A 16,433-nucleotide genomic window follows, 5' to 3' on the forward strand; every position below is an offset into this window, starting at 1 on the left:
GGGTGGTTGTGTGCGTCAGTGTGTGGGGAGAGAGTCTGTGTGTGTATGGTGTGCCTGGGTGCAGTCTTTGTATGTGTCTGCCTAGGCTTTGTACGTCAGGAGCTTGGATGTTGCTCTGAGATCTCTGCTTTCTTTCTCTCTCTCTCTCTGTGTGTGTGTGTGTGTGTTCTGCACGGTGGATAGTATTTCCATGCATAACTCATTTTATGTTTGTGATTATATGTGGTATAGAGCATATGTGTACAACGCCAGTGTCTGGATGAATGTAATCTATGTGGACAGGGCAGGGTCGTGTGTAACTGGTGTTGTGTGCAGATGGACAAGGTATTTCCTTGGATTTGGCACGAGCCTGAAACAGTTGCCAGGACCAATCCCTAAGGCCTGAAGCCAGCAATCGTGGGATTAGACTAGGGGGAAAGTCATTGAGGCAACGTTTGGGTTGTCTCCTTTGAGGAACTGTGTCTGATCCCTGACCCCAGCCTAGAGCTATGGGTGAGGGCATAGATAAGTAGATGGGTGCCCTCTAGACCAGAAAAATGAGGTTGGGGGATTGCATCCTGTGTTGTATATGTAGTAGCATATGATGAAACTGTGAATCCCTGAGTTTGGCAGTGTGTGAATGAGAGCCACCTGCCTGTGTAGTCATAGGCATGTCTGTTAGCACAGATGAGGGTCACCTGCCTGTGTAGTCACAGGCATGTAAGTTAGCACAGATATGGTGGGGAAAGGATTGAGAGGGGTGTTCTGCAGGGAAGAGGATCCACATTGAGATGCCATAACACACACACACACACACACACACACACACACACATGCGTATGTACGCACGCACACGGTCCAGAATACAACCACACTGGCAGCTCCCACATGACATGGGTTTCATTGGGCCCTTCTCTCTATGGTCTCAGCCAATAGAGGTCCAGTCCAAGACTAGGTCTTTCCATTGTGAAGGGCACTGGGATGGGGTCAATTTCAGGACCTGAATTCTGAGTCAGCTCTATGTCCCCAGAATCTAAAGCCCTGGGTCTTGAGGAAATCTGAAAGGAACCTTCAGTCCCACAGATGAGCCAACCTGGGCACAGCAACATCCTAGGCACCTTGTGTCTGTCGTCTCTATGGCTCTGGGAAGGCCAAGTAATTATTTCTATTTTACAGAAGGAAAAGAACGAGCCTTAGAAAGGCTCTAAAATCTAAACTCTGTCTAAAATCCACACCGTTCATGATGGATGGGAGGCTTCTTATGACCCCAGACTCTTCCATTTTATCCTATGAGAAAGGGAGATGTTGTATGTCTGGGTCAAGGGTCATAGCTCAAAAGCTCTGGTGGAGCCAGTTGTCTTGGCTCTCTTTTCATGCAGCCACTCAGTCAGTGCTGACTGAGGACCCACCTGTGCCTGTTGTCGTGCCGGGTGCCAGGGGACCAGCTGTGAATAGACAGACAAGGTCCTGTCTTCATGGAATTCACAGCTCCCAGTCGGTATGCAGGGAGACCGGGGATGTGCGTACATAAGAAAAAGAAAGCTCGTCTTCAGAGTGATGAGTGCCACCAAGGAAGATCAACTGAGGCGTGGCATGAAGCAGTGGGGGAGGGGGGACCTCAGAGGTGTAGCCGGGAGGGTAATGTGGAAAGCTGGGCTAGAAGTGGTGAACCATGAGAACTTTGGGACATAGGCTGGAGGTTTTCATGAACAGTGAGGAGATAATGGGACGAGTTAAGGCCCAGAGTATGTGGGGTGAGGGGACATGACAGGTGCGGAGAAGCTGACAGGGCAGGGGACATGCATAGCTTGGGACTATAAGAAGAAGCAATTGTGTTTACATAGAAGAAACGGTTCAGTTCGCTTCAGGAGAGTGTCCTGGCGTCAGAGAGGTAGGAGTAGGAAGGCAGAGGTGAGGTCTGAGAGTCTGCACACTTGGACTTTGTTAGTGGCAGAGAGGCTGTGAAGAGTAGGTGCGTTGGGGATACTTTTGGGGGGTGGGTAGAGGAAGCCATGAACTTGCCAATAGACTGAGTCCCAGTGCCTAGAAGAGAGCAGACACTCCAAACATACCTGTTGGATGACTACTTTATAAAGAAGCCTTCTTGGTACCAGGCTCTCGATCACTCACGTGCACTGTCTAGTGTGAAGCAAGCATGATGACTGCCCGGCCCCTAAGGGACTTCTCTACAATTGTCTGTCTATTCACACACTGCTCAAACGGACTGCACAGAACCAGGATTCGATCCTCTGGGAGGATTTGGTGAGGGGATATCTAATCCCCCCTTTTCTCCCCAACTCCAAGAAAATGGAAAACACCCAACCCAGATTACCCAAGGCCTCTCAACCCCTTTAGACACACAGGACGTCCTGCAGGAGCCTTTTACAGCAGAGCCCTCCCGGACCTATGACCCCCTCCCCCCAGCATGAGGGTGCCATGCCTGGGAGCACTGAGGCAGACCTTGCTGTGGAGATTATTGAATGGATTTGGGTATTTTGGGGAACATGATGTGAGCTCCTTTTGGTGTCCCAGGTGGTTGTGGGATTGGAAAGACTTTGGTGCCCTGGAATGCCCGGCTGGCTGGCAGTGGCAGGCGAGCAGGAGCTGAGTAGGGGGCACGCCGGGTCTCATCGGCTGAAAGGAAACCTGCCTAGGCTCTGGGCCAAATAAATCATTGGGAAGGGAAGAAGAACATTTTCTCATCTGTTTAAAGGGCAACGAAGCATAGCAGCTCTGGCCCAGCGGGAGGCGAGGCTGAGGCCAGGCGGGTGAGGCCAGGAAGCTCCCTTGCTTGACCCTCATTCTCTCATGAGCTGCCCCGCTGGCCCTGTCTTTGACGGTGTGCTGCCTCCCAGCTGGGATATTGGTGGTAGTTATTCTTAACAAAAAATATTAATTAGTTGCAAATAAGATCATTATTGTCAAAGGCCCCTCCTCAGGGCCTAGCACTTGCTAATCCATACCTTGGACCTTCCCGGACTCCAGGCTGAGCCTGCTTATGCTTTTTATACCATTCCATACAGGAGGAAGCAGAGGCCCAGGAAGCAGAAGGCATCTTCTCAAGGTCACCCAGCATAACAGTAGGTCAGAGTAGGAGGCCCCCTTGCTGCCTATATGTATGCATTTGGTCCCCTTCATCTCAGAGGTTCCAGAGCAGACTCTCATGGGACACAGAGCTGAGGTCACTGTCCTTTGCCCAGAGTGTAAGGATGCAGGGGGTGGCTCTTGACTCTGCTCAAGCCTTCTGTGATTGAGCTCTGGATGGTGTCTCTTCCTAGGTTATCTCAGCCTCAGGCTCCCTGGAGGGGGGTGGGGGTCCCTCCTGGGGCTAAGATGCATTTTTCTCACCCCCGCCTGGGCTGTTCAGAGAAGTAATTTCTCTTCAACCAGCTGGATTTGAATATGGAAACAATTTGTAATTACTCCAAGTCCTCCTGGGCGGGCAAGCAAGCAGGCAGGCAGGCAGGCGGGTGGCATTATCACCAGAGTGAGTCTGGAAGGGCAGGGGCTCCTGGGAAAGCAGGTGGGGGAAGCCCTCATATGGGGGGGCTTCCCAACATCTGCCCTAGTCCAGACAGCTGTACAACCCCTGACAACTCCTGCTGTCTCTACCCAGTTTACCTAGCTTCTCCTTCCAGGGCTGCCCCGTGAGTCCCTCAACACCCACCACCATTTCCATAGGGCGGGAGGTCAAGAAGTCAGGAGCCAACTAAGAGAAACAGATAAATAACTTCCCTGGCCCCTCCCGTCACCCCTTACCCAGCTGGATCTCTGAGAGCCGAGGAAGAGGGTGGCTTTAGAGATCCAGCTGCCTCACATCTGTAAGAGACCTGCCTGCCTTTCTCTTGGTGCTAGGTCTCTAGCATGCAAACGATCATGAATATTCATAAAGAGGGAGGCGGGCTCCCTATAGGGAGAGGAAGGGGCTGGAGCTCTGGAGAACAAACGTTGCAGGGACTTCCAGAGATCGGTCTTTGCACCCTTGTGAGAGCCGTCCGTGTCCTAATCACGCTCCCCACTTTTGTCTGCCTCCTCAAAGCTCCCAACTCCGCAACTCCGTTGCTTCTCACAGTAGGCAAGAAAAGAAGGAGCCCAGGATTTCCCACTGCGTCTGGTGGCTGTCATTGCCTTGCAGATGGCAAAGCCTGCCTGGCTCAACTCTCACTCTGGTAGTTGAGCCTTCTAACTATGCCAGGGTATGTTTGAAGATGCTTATCAAGAATCCAGGAGCTCTGCCTGCCAGGGCGAGGCCCAAGGCATTGGCCTTCTCAGGGCTCCCACAGGAAAAGGGGAGGTGTAAGCCCAGACCACCTCCCTGTTTCACACAGCTTCATAAATTCCCTTAAGGTGACAGGTGAGATTCCTTCATCGCCCCTTATTACCTCCTTCCATTAAAGTCGATAATCTCTCCCAATCACTCACAACAAATGTCACCAGGACAGCTTTAGGGGGGAGGGACAGAGGGAAGAGACAGGAGAAGTTCTCTTTGCCTCTTTTTGGTAACTCCTCTGGGAAGAGGTGGGTTTTTCTCATCTTGCCACAGTCTGTAGGTGACAAAAGTCGAGTTATAGGGAGGGTGGGGGGGAGTTAGCAATGAATGGGCCGTGGACCACTTTGTCCTTACAGGACTGGTCCCTCCACGTGTGTGAACCTTCCCAAGTATGTCCCAAAGTCATTCCACCCTCGTTGCAAAGCTGCCCCCTGCTGGCTTCTCTGCCCAGAGTCATCGGATTAACCTACTTGTTTTGGCTGCTGTGGTGTGTCCCCAGTCGGCCCACCTTCCTGATGGCAACATGCCCAGGCCACAAACAGCCTGACCAGAGCCCTGAGCCATGGACATCTCTCAGGATACCGCCTGAGCCGTGTGGGCTTAGGCTCCACCCAACTGTTCCTTGGCACAGTGCCAGGATGGGGTGGGTCTGTGCATCTCTGTGGCTTCTACACAAACAGATGCAACATGGGGGCGCCCCTGGCACAGAGAAAGGCACTTGTGGGAGAAGAGACTTAGGAAAACATGTAACATACTGCACACGTGTAGCATCCCCGTGCCTAGGGACATACAATATCACAGCGATGAACACCAGAATATGCAGTAAACATGCCACGCTGCGGGGGTTATGTGTGTTGCTTCTACATACGAGTTACCCATAGCATGCTACACACATGTGGCACCTGTGAGCTTCTACACATAATTCTTAAGGCACATGGAAAAAGCAGCATGCATTCAGGACCTGAGCGCATGTCAATGCATATGTGCAGCATTTGCATGCACCCAGCCAGGCTATATTGCAGTGCACACGCAGGGCACCTGTATGCATATGTAAAGTTCAGTGCTCCGAGTGTCACCTGCATGCACAGGGACACGCAATGCAATATGCACTGCATACTGGGGAGGGGGAGAAAACGCTTTAGCCTCCACAGCTCGGGAGACCCTGGCTGCGCTAGACGCCACTGGCCTGGGGTTTCGCTGGAGGGGTATCACTGGGAGGCTCACTCTGCAGTCCAGGCGGTCACAGGCGGGGTGGGGGCTTACCCTGGGCTTCTCCCGCGCCGGCGCCTGGGGCCCAGGGTGGGGAGGGGGAGGGCGCGCTTGGCTCGGCTGGCGCTGCTCCCCCTTTAACAGGAGGCGGCGCGCGTCGCCCCCGCCCCCCCGCCCCTTCTCCCGCGGCTCCTCGCGCCCGGCCCGGCGCGCGCCCCCTCCCGGGCCCGGCCCGCGCAGGCGCCGCGTCCCGCCTCGGCCGTCACTCGGCCCGGCGCGCGCTGCGGGCAGCGGCCGGAGCGGCCGGAGGAATCCGGTTCGGTGGCAGCGGCGGCGCTGGGAGGCAGAGAGGAGGATGCGGCACCGGCGATCAGAGGCTGGGGCTGCGGCCGCCACCCGCGAATAGGAGGCGGCGCGCGGCGCGGGCGGTGCTCGGGGCGGGGAGCGGGGGGCGGCGCGGCGAGGAGGCGGCGGCGGCGGCGGCGGCAGGAGCCCGCGCCCGGCCCGGCGCCCGCCCGCCCGCCCCGTGCAGCTCCGCGGTGCTTGCTCTGCACCCGCCGCTCGGCGGAGCGGGAGCCTCGGGCCTCGGCGTGGCTGCGGCGAGCTGCCCTGCGCCCAGCCCGGCCCCCGCCTTAGGGATGGCAAACTTGCGCCCCGCGGCCGCCTCCACCAGCGCCGGCCCCCGCTCCTGCTGCTGACGGCGCCCAGGTGAGTGCTCGGCCCCAGACCCCGGCCGGCCCCGCACCGAACCCTCGCGCGCGGTCCCGAGTGCCCGCACTCGGGGTGCTCCGTGAGCCGGTCTTGCTTAATTCTCCTCCGGCCCGAACAGAGTCTGTCCAGCGCTCACCCAACCCCCGTCTTAAGAGGGACTCCCGAGGCCCGGGCCGAAGCCCCCTTAGTCTCCCGCGAACCCCTTTGCTACCCCCTCCCCCAGCCTGGACCGACCCCTTGCCGTCTATGTCAAAGTCCCCCACCTTTAGAATCCTGACCCAGACTGCCACACCGCTGTCGCGAGTCTTGCCCTGTCTCGGCCAAGATCCCAGCAGTGCGCCCCCGGTCTTGATTTGAACCCCCTCTCCAACCTGCAGCTCGACTGTCCCCCCTCCCCCATCTCCCCTCCTAGTCTGGCCGCGGGACTCTGGACCTCTCCTCCACTCTGCCTGGAGTCGTTTCGGTCCCCAACTGTGTCTGCTAGTGCCCTCCCCCGCGCCTGCACGGCGACCATGCTTCCCCTCTATTTCTGCCCCGAGTGCCCCTTCCCCCATATCTGCCCAGAGTCCCGCCTTCCCTTTCCAATCTCTGATGCAAGTCCCCTCCCCCTCAGCCTGGAATTGGGGCCGTGTCCCCCTTGCTCCTCCAAGCCCCTTTCCCCAGGCCGAGATCTCCATCGAACCCGCATCCGACTCCCGCGTTCGTCTTTGGCCGGACACCCGCCCCCCTCCCCCCGCATCCTTATCCTCCCACCACCGGTCTCAGAGCCAGGCACCAGACGCACTCTCCTGCACCCCCGGGGGCTGGCATGATTTGGGGGACTGGAGGCTGTGAAGTTGGCGGCCACTCCTGCAGTCGGCTGGGTCCGAGGGCACAGCCGCGGGAAATCCTCCGCGCCACGGCTAGTGCAGAACGGGCGACCAGTCTGTTGCCCGCGGGGGGAGGGGCGCCCGGACCGAGAGATGCCGCCCGCCTGCCCGCCTTGCCAGCTGCCTGCCCGGCCCCTGGGCGTCCTCTGGCGCCCCCTGCCCGCAGCCCGAGACCCACCGCCCCTTCTCGCGCGGACAACCCTGGGTTTCCGCAACCCAAGCGTTCGTTAGGTGTCTAGGTGTCTGCGGGACTGACGCTGGGAAGTCCCTGGGGAGATGAGGTTGGTGGGTGAGGCCAGGTGCCCAAACACTCCTGGTTGTAAGGCTATGTGCTTTGAGGAGGGATGGTGTACAAGGGACGAGGGACGGCTCATCCCAACAGCAAGTCAGGAACCCTTTGAGTACCAGGCACAGCTCGACTGAACCTGCTTTTTGGAATGGTCTGGTTGCTTCTTGGGCTTGAGTAGGTATCCCTTGGGAGTTTCTGCCCCCCCCATTACAGCCTTACAAGAGAGGGACTCCTTCTGGTTTGGGCATAGAGAAGGCTATGAACAAACCCACCTGACCCAGGGACAGAGCAGACACCTGAAGAGTGGGGTTCAGCAGAGACACCCTGGTGATGTTTTGGGGGAGGGCAGGAACCAAGACTGACAGAGGTTGTTCTTCCTCTCGGTTCTTCCTCTTCTGCCTCCCTCCTCACTACCTTGTCCTGTCTCCTCCCCTCTTTCTCTTCAGAAAGGGGCAGGTCTCGTTTAGGGTGTGTGTCAGTGGTGGGTATTTCTGTAACACAAAGGGAGGTTCTAGTTAGTCTCAGCTCGCCTCCCTCCCTCCCTCCCAACCCTCAGCCTTTGAAGGTAAGTAGCTGAGACTCAGCCTTTGAGCGGGTGATCTGGCCACACTATCTAAGTAACCTTCCTGAGCCTCAGTTGACCCTCTATAAAATGGGTCAGTGGCCACTGCCCCATGTAGTTGTTGGGAAATGGAATCAGATTGCACTGTGAAGTGTCTGACACCCATCAATACTCATGATGATGCCTTTTGCTGCTGCCCATCAAAGCCAAGGTCAGGTCCCTGCCGACTGCCGAGTCCAAGGAGGAACATAAAAGGAGTTCTATTTTCTTCACTTTAACCTTCAGAATAATAAAGACAGAAAGTACCTTCACCCCTCTAGCCCCCAAGGGGTCCAGGAAGCCTGTGACTGTTAGTTTTTGACTCTTTTTCCCTGGTTCTGCAACATCTGGATCCTCCCTGACCACAGGGGCAACAGTGAAGGCCAAGCCAAGGGCTCTGAGGTCTAGATTAAAGTATACAGGCCAGGGGAGCGGAATCAGTATAGAGACGCGAGTCAAGGTGCCCAAAAGTAGGCAGTCCGTTAGAGGTGGCCCGCATGGAAAACCAGTCACTCTGACATACAGAGCCTTTCCTTCTTCCCAACCATTGGAGATCAGATATTGTCAGGAACTTTCCAGGTTTCTTAGCGCTGCAGGTCAGAGTTAGGGGCAACCTGGCCTGAGAGCTGTGGAGTTTGGAGGAGCCTAACACTGACGTGAGTGCTTCAGTGAAGGGCTGGTAGAAGGAGGAAAGAGCCACGAACCCGTGATGCTCTCTGGTCGGTTATTCGTCTTCTGGCGGTGCGGCTAGACTGGGGTTCTAGCGGGGAGTGGCAGCCTCTGAGCTATCCTCCCGCCGGGGCAGCCCTGACACTGGGGAACAAAAGCTTTCGGTTCCTGTAGCAACCGCTCCAGCTGCTGCAAAGTTCCGGGGAGGCGGGCGGAGGGCGGCTGAGTCACCGCCCCCTCCCCTGCCACCCGCACGCCCCCGCCCCCGGGGGCCGCCCCTCATCCCAGTCGGCTCGGCCAGCCTTTCTCTCGGTGTCTGCCGCAGGCCTCCGGAGCAACCCTCTCTGTCCTCGGTCCGGGAAGGCCTCGCCCGGGTCGCCCGCTCCTTCGGTCCCGCCCCCTAGCTCGAGAGGCTGGATGGAGGGTGTGCGCCTCCCTGGGTGCCAGAGCTCTTGGAAAGGGGTCCCCGAGCACCCTGCCCCCAGCTCGAAGCACGGGCGGGAGACCCGGAGGCCCCGTGGCAGGCACCGATGAAGCTGAGGATGAGTGACGGGCGCGTGAATTGGAGCTGCCAGGTGGATAAACGCGACGGATGTGCGCGTCGCCGCGCCCCCTTCCCCGCTAGTCGCCCCTCCCCCGCCCAAGGCCAGGGCTTTCCACTCCCTGCCCAGTGTCCAAGCTTACATCTGGTCTCCCTCTAGACAAGAGTCGATCTGATCCAGGGGACACTCCGGATAGCGGGCTCGGAGGTGCCCCACCCCCTCTGCTCTTCACCTTCTACTCCAGCTGCCTTAGGATCCTTCTTTGGTGCAGAATGGAAGCCTGAGGCTGGGCAGGTCTGTGGGGTCTTCCAGGATCCCCATTCTCTCTGAACCTAGACAGAGAGGAACTCCCGGGAATTCTGGGGGTGCTTGACTGAGGTCTGTGTTCCTGAGAAAGGTTACTCTAGGCAGCTCCTCTCCCATCTCAGTTAAGGAAAGTCCTGAAGCCTTTTGACCATCTCCACCAACCTTATTAGACCCAGGAAGTTCTGCCTTAGAGCTGACTTTGGCCTCTCTACTTTCTAGAACTTGTACCTTGGGAGGGTCTGTGGTCTTCTTCGACTCTGAGGTGGCAAAGCTACTCTTGGATTAACCCAAAGGGCAATCCCTGGTACAAGAACCTGGACCTTAGGCGAGGGGAGTGTCAGCCCAGTTCTAAGAGACCACGAACAGAGAGCTCATAGGTTTGTGGTGAGTCAGGCTATGTGTTAGGGAGGCTGATGGAGAAGGCATGTGCCATTCCAAGGGTAGTGATGACATTGTATTCCCCAGAGAGGGAAACTGAGGTCCGGGTAGTTATGCATGGGGTAGTAATCACTTGGGGTCTTCCAAGTCTTTTTCTTGGATATGGGCTCTGGGTCAATGTCTCTAGGAGGACAGGCCACCACCGCACATTTCAGGAAGATGTCGAGTAAGGCCATGGCTGTGATTCCAGCTCCAGTTGAGTCTTTATCTTACTGTGAAGGGTAGGAAGGTAAAATACCTTCTCTCAGTCTCTCTTTGAAGCAGGAGCTATGAAGCAATGAAGGCTATACCCTGAGGGCGGGGTAAAATCCTGGACTGGGATGAGGTGTCTGAAGGAGACTAAGTGGATGTGGGAACGGGCCAGTGTGTGCAGGTGGCTCCTTTCTGGAGAAGCCAGACCTTGGCAAGGACCAGTTTGGATTTAGCGTTTCTTGATGGGCTGGGAGCAGCAGAGGTCCAGGAGATGGGACCAGGGCTCTGTGATGCCCCAGCTTTAAAGACACGGGGAGGGAGCAATGGGTAGTCTCCCACAAGGACAGCCCAACCCAGTTAGCTTGTCATAGACAGAGTCACAGGGCCAAGCACATGTGTGTGTCTACACATGGGAATAGATGCATCTCTGCATGTATGTGGTGGTCTGACTTCATTGTGTTTAGTGTGGTGTGTGCACACCCATGTATATATGAGGTCATAATGCTGTGCTTGTCACAGATCTGCATGCATGTGTGCCTCTTCATATGGAGAACACTGTAAATGCATATATATGTGTGTATCTCTCTCTCTCTCTCTCTCTCTCTCTTTCTCTCTCTATCCATCTGTGCATGCATGCTTTTGCGTATGTATATGTCTCTGGGCCCAAGCCTGTTGAAGCCCAGGTCTGTTGAGGTGTATGTACACGGAAAGAGGTTCCCTGCCTTGCTCTAGGTGGGGGAGGGGAGGTCAGTTATAATGAGCCCCCACCTCCCCTCTGCTGAGCTGCAGCCATGGCCTGAATTTTGCAGCCTGCTTAAAAATAATTGGGGGCAGCAGGGGGGATTGGTTGTCACTCATCACCCTCTGCCAGCTTGGCTGGTTTCGGCAGCAGCCTGGGTGCAGCAGCCTGGGTGGGCTGAACACTTTGGGACAGGCATGATTGCAGGAGGGAAGGCCAGGGCTCCGGCATCTTTTTCAGCTTTGCAGAGGAGAGTAGGGCAGAGACAGCCTGTTCTGGCTTCTGTTGGTCTTTGGAGGAAGGTAGGGCAGCTCCTCTTGAGTGAGTGAGCCTAGTGCTGCCTGGCCTCCTTCCTTTCCGGGATGGTTGGGGAAGGACAGTGCATGTCTATGACGGGGCTCAGGCCTGGCTCAGAGGTGCCCCATGTGGGAAAGTAGCATTTAGAACTCTGTGCACGCTGCAGCGGGCTTGGACTACTAGGGCTCTAATTTCTGTCCCCTGCTCCTGGAACTATTTAGAACAGTCCTGGGGAAATTTGTCCCTAGGGGACAGCTGTATCTTAGGAAAACCTAGCCACACCTGTGGGCTGTCCTGCAGCGTGTCACTTGTCCACTTGGCCCAAATCCCAAGCAACAAGCTAAGGGAGAGCACAAGCAAGAAGTCCTGGGGTGGGGGTAGGGGATGGGGGTCGAGGGGGTGGGGGATGGGGGGGCTGATTGTGGGCCTGGCCTGAGGTCCTGAATTACAATTCTAACTAGTTCACTTTCATGTGATCTTGGGCAGGTGGCCTTGTATTCTTCTCTAACATGGAAGCGCTGAATCTTAAGGATCCGTGCAGTCCCGTGGGCTTTGTGGTGGCAGAGAGGATGGAGGCTGTGTGGCCATGTTAGAACTGGACTGGAAGGAAGTGAGGCAGATCTAGATTTGCACCAGGCTGTTTTGAGGCAGTGGGATAAAGGCTGGGTGGGAGTGGTCAGTGTTTCCCTGGTGGTCTGATGGATGGGAAGGTAGCTGCAGCCTTCTGCCTTGCCTTGCAGGGTGGGTCTTGGGTCTTATGTGCCCTGCCTGGAGTGAGTTTGCTCTTGCTGGCTGATCAGCTGAGCATAGCACTTTGAGGGAAGGAAGTCAAGAAACTGGCCTTCACTCTTCAGACTTTGAGAGAACACAATAAGAGCGAGCCGCAGGCCCTTTTCCCGGCCTTGGAAGCTAATCCTGTGGAGAAGACAGGCTTTGGTGGGAATGACTGTGCCCATTTTGTAGATCAGAAAATCAAGGTTCATGAGGCTCACCCACCCAGCAAGTGGCTAGCTGAGCTGGGCCGAAGCCTGGTACCTCCCTCCTCGTTCCCACAGCAGCGGTACCCATGGCATTCACATTGGCAATATCCTGTCTTCCACAGGCAACTGCTGGGTTGGGCACAGTTCCTGGCACCTGGCAGTGACTCCACCCCTTCCTTTCTTGCTCAGTGAAGGGAGAGAGTGAGAACATTGTTCCGGGAATAACCTTGAATCTCGCTGATTTATAAAAAAGCAAATGGTTGTCAAACACCGCCACTTTGGCTGCTGGATTACACACGGCACTCCTCATGGCTGATCACGACACGCTGTGACTGAGAGCGGTGTCTTTGGAGGATCAAGGGGTGTAGGGACGGCACTCGATGTGTATGTCAGGCCCAGACACCTCTGGCCGGCATGCTGAGCAGGAGGAGCTGTACATGGTATTGATAACTAAGATTCCCAGAAAACACCAGCATCCAAGCCTCCTCCTGAAACTTTCCTCTAAGTTATCTCATTTTGTCCTTGTAGGAGAGATGAGAAAGGTAAATTTTATAGGATACCATGAGATAGCTCCAGCTATTTTACAGGAAGAAAAACCAAGTCAGAGAGAGGTCATCTGCCTGGTGTAAGGTCACAGACAGGCCCAAGTGACTTAAAAGAGCATGGTCACAACCACAGGTTCCACTACTTTCGACTGGTCACTGAAGCCCCAGAGCACTTGCTGTCTGACCTAGAGTCCCATTGACTTCTGTTTTTTTCCCCCCCACAGGGCAAGGGACATAGGATGACCCCAGCCTGTCCCCTCTTACTGTCTGTGATTCTGTCCCTGCGCCTGGCCACGGCCTTCGACCCTGCCCCCAGTGCCTGCTCTGCCCTGGCCTCGGGCGTGCTCTACGGGGCCTTCTCGCTGCAGGACCTCTTTCCCACCATTGCCTCGGGCTGCTCCTGGACCCTGGAGAACCCAGACCCCACCAAGTACTCCCTCTACCTGCGCTTCAACCGGCAGGAGCAGGTTTGCACACACTTTGCCCCACGCCTGCTGCCCCTGGACCACTACCTGGTCAACTTTACCTGCCTGCGGCCTGGTCCAGAGGAAGCCACAGCCCGGACTGAGTCGGAGGTGGGACAGCCGGAGGAGGAGGAAGAGGAGGCGGCAGCGGCAGCATCGGGGTTGGAGTTGTGTGGTGGCTCAGGCCCCTTTACCTTTCTGCACTTCGACAAGAACTTTGTGCAGCTGTGCCTGTCGGCTGAGCCCTCTGAGGCCCCTCGTCTGCTAGCGCCTGCTGCCCTGGCCTTCCGTTTTGTGGAGGTCTTGCTGATCAACAACAACAACTCCAGCCAGTTCACCTGCGGCGTGCTCTGCCGCTGGAGTGAGGAGTGTGGCCGGGCTGCAGGCAGGGCTTGTGGCTTTGCACAGCCAGGGTGTAGCTGTCCTGGGGAGGCAGGGGCCAACCCCGCCACCACCACATCTCCGGGGCCTCCGGTTGCCCACACCCTGTCCAATGCCCTGGTGCCTGGGGGCCCAGCCCCTCCTGCTGAGGCTGACTTGCACTCGGGGAGCAGCAATGACCTGTTCACCACCGAGATGAGATATGGTGAGTCTGAGCGAGGCCAGATGGGGGCGGGGCATCAAGGGGATTGCCGGTGTGTGCTGGTGTCCATCCTGGCCGGTCCCTGCCATTTGCAGAGTCATTCACAGATGTCGCCTCTGCGCTCAGCCTTGTCCGGATGGAAAGGTCATCAAAATCAGATCTCACTTGAGCGGGATGCAGATGAGGGAGTTCAGAGTGAGGTCGATATCTGGGCAGGGGACCTTTCAATGGCCAGTGGAGCTTCCTGAAGAGAAGGGTGTGGGAGCACAGACCTGCAGAACAGGTGGGAAGGAGACAGAGCCCAGGAGCCAGGAGGGCATCTCAGGCAGATGGAGCTAAAGGGCACTGAAGCCCAAAGCTGGAGCGAGTGGCCGTGGCAGACCCTGGCGCTGTGAGCTGACAGATTTGCCTGGAAGCTGCAGTAGACAGGGCGCTGAGATGGATTCCTGCCCACACAGGTCAATGACTTTTGGCAGGACCCCAGGGTCAGGGCAGAAGGGGGTGAGGGAGAGTGTGCCTGGGTGGAGAGGCCTGAGCTCTGAGGATGCCGCTGAGGCCTAGGCTGGCTCAGCTCCCAGCGTCCCATCTCCCCCACTGGGCCCATGTCTTCTGGGACCCAGGCTGCCAGCTGCTGGCACTTCTTGCTGACTGGGCAAAAGCTCTTCGAGTCCTTGCGCCTGCCTGCTCCCACACCCACCCCGGCTTCACAGTCATGGCCACCTTCCACTGACCCGCTTCCTGTAGCTTCTAGTCCCAGCTCTCACCCGCCAGCTGGACCCTCCATGCTTGGTGACCATGCTGAGCCAAAGAACCGACTTAGGGGCCAGCGGGATGAGACACCAGAGATAGATGGGAGAGAGAGCAGGTTCTGGGAGCTGGCCCATGGATTGGGAGGCCCTTTGCTTCTCTGGGCCTCAGTTTCCCCAAATGCTGGCCTACCCCGGAGAGGGGATGCATTTAGGTCTCGTCGCGTGTTTACAAAGAGTCAAGGAGGCTCACGTGAGGGCACCGGAGGGACTAGAAGAGGGCAGAACCTTTCCCTCTTCCTGTTTTGAAGACTAGAGCCCAGGCAGGAGCTGGGTGCTGTCTTTGAGAATTTGTGTCATTAACAAAGGACACGGTTTCTCTGAAACTGGGAGGTGTCCCTGAATTAGTCTGAAGGGGAGTTATGGCACTGGCCTCTCCCAATGCAGGGGGAATTTTTTGCCCTCCCCCATGAAACATCTGGCATCATGCCCACAGTGTGCACAGTGAGCACCCAGTGGCCTTGCTGTGGCCTCTCTCCCAAGCCAGCTTGGCCTCTAACCACGGTCGATGAAGCCGTCCATATGACAGCCAGGCCGTGGGCAGGTTACGGGCCCTGGAGGCTGGCCTGGGATTTAGTGCCTGCAGGAAGAAATTGAATTTCGCTTCTTTGTCGAACATCAGCGGAGAGCGCCAGGCGTATATCAGGAGGTTTATGGCTCTTCCTCAGTGGCCGCCAGTACTGTCTCTCTGTAGGACCTCCCCTATTCTGCTCAGCTAAGGGCAAGTTCTTTTGTTTGGCTTTCCCCGAGGTCCACCAGCCCCAGTGGTTTTGAGTAGATGGAGCAAGCTTTGCCCTCCTGGATGGGCACTGGCTGGGCAGGCTGCCATGTGGAGCGCAGAGCCAGAAGCAGCCAGCTGGGGTTGGTTGAAGCCGGAAGCGGGATCTGGTTGGTAGCTAGAGCATCTTCAGGAGTCAGAGAGGGCCGGTGACCGGAAGAGTACTATTGTCAGAGCCTGCAGGAGGGCCCTTGAGTGTGAGACAGATGGTGGTTGGGTGGCTGGTTGTTCTTGTGGTTCTTGGAGCAGAGATCACTGAGCTAAAGGGCCTGGCCATCTTCAGGCATGACCTTTATGCTGCCCCCTTTCAGTCTAGCACTCCTTCTTGTGGATGCTCTGTAGGGAGGACTCCTGTTGGGAGCTGGTACGAGGGATGTGGTATCAGCTGACATAAGCAAGCTGAACCTACCCAGCACACTGGCATCCAGAACTGGCTGGCACAACCCCTTCCTCTCCCCCAAGCAGGCAGGAGGCTCTGCCACCTCCTCCCTCCTGCCCAGCCTTTCTGATGTGAGAGACGGCGGGTACCTGACTCAGTTCATTTCATGTATCAGGGTAGGGTGTATCTGTTGGCCAGAGGCATTGACAGGGCCCAGAACACACTGCTCTTCTCACCAAGACCTTGGGCTTCCTCCACACCACTCTCCGTGCCACACCCTAGAATAAAGAATAGGCTGGCACCGAGCTACCAGACAGAGGGCAAGGTTTGTGGGGGGTGGGGACAAGCAGGAAGGGATCCTTTGCCAGGAACTGGGGCAGGTCAGGGAGCTAGGTTCACCCACTTTGGGGCATCCTTGAGAGAAGTCAGCAGAAGACAAAGCAGGATGGACCCAGGATGATACCAGACGATAAGGAGGCCAGGGGCAGTGGGGTGCCTTGGCCCTCCTCAGAGCTGAGTGCGTTTGACAAGAGGGTACAGGCGCCTGTTAATTTCACGCAAACTGCCTTTGATAGATCTCTTGTTATTTTTGGTGAGTTGAGCCATAAATTTGTGCCATCTTGCTGCCGCAATCTGTTAAGTGTGGGGAGAGGAAGAAAGAGAAGGCAGGCAGGAAGGAGCTCTCAGAAGACTGGCACAGAGGCTGGCTGAGGCCAGAGCTGGGAGGTGAGTCACAGAAGTGGTGCCCACTGCAGCACTGAGGATGGGTCCGGCCCCTGCCCACTAA

General features: G+C 56.7%; 1 protein-coding gene across 6 annotated transcripts in view; it reads left to right on the forward strand.

Moving 5' to 3' along the window:
- The first annotated feature begins 5,936 nt into the window (after window positions 1-5,936).
- Adgrb2 (adhesion G protein-coupled receptor B2) overlaps window positions 5,937-16,433 on the forward strand; it is a 37,344-nt gene continuing 26,847 nt past the window's right edge. For 4 of the 6 annotated variants that reach the window (XM_029476570.1, XM_021159275.2, XM_029476571.1 and 1 more), the window contains exons 1-2: window positions 5,992-6,166; window positions 12,861-13,686. In XM_029476570.1, coding sequence (XP_029332430.1) covers window positions 12,876-13,686 — 811 coding nt within the window. In that variant the 5' untranslated portion in view covers window positions 5,992-6,166; window positions 12,861-12,875. Of the gene's footprint in view, window positions 6,167-12,860; window positions 13,687-16,433 lie in introns of those variants that run through there. The other 2 variants (XM_021159273.1, XM_021159276.2) reach the window with 2 other exon arrangements.

Source organism: Mus caroli, chromosome 4 (assembly GCF_900094665.2).
Source record: "Mus caroli chromosome 4, CAROLI_EIJ_v1.1, whole genome shotgun sequence".
Classification (NCBI taxonomy): Eukaryota; Metazoa; Chordata; class Mammalia; order Rodentia; family Muridae; genus Mus; species Mus caroli.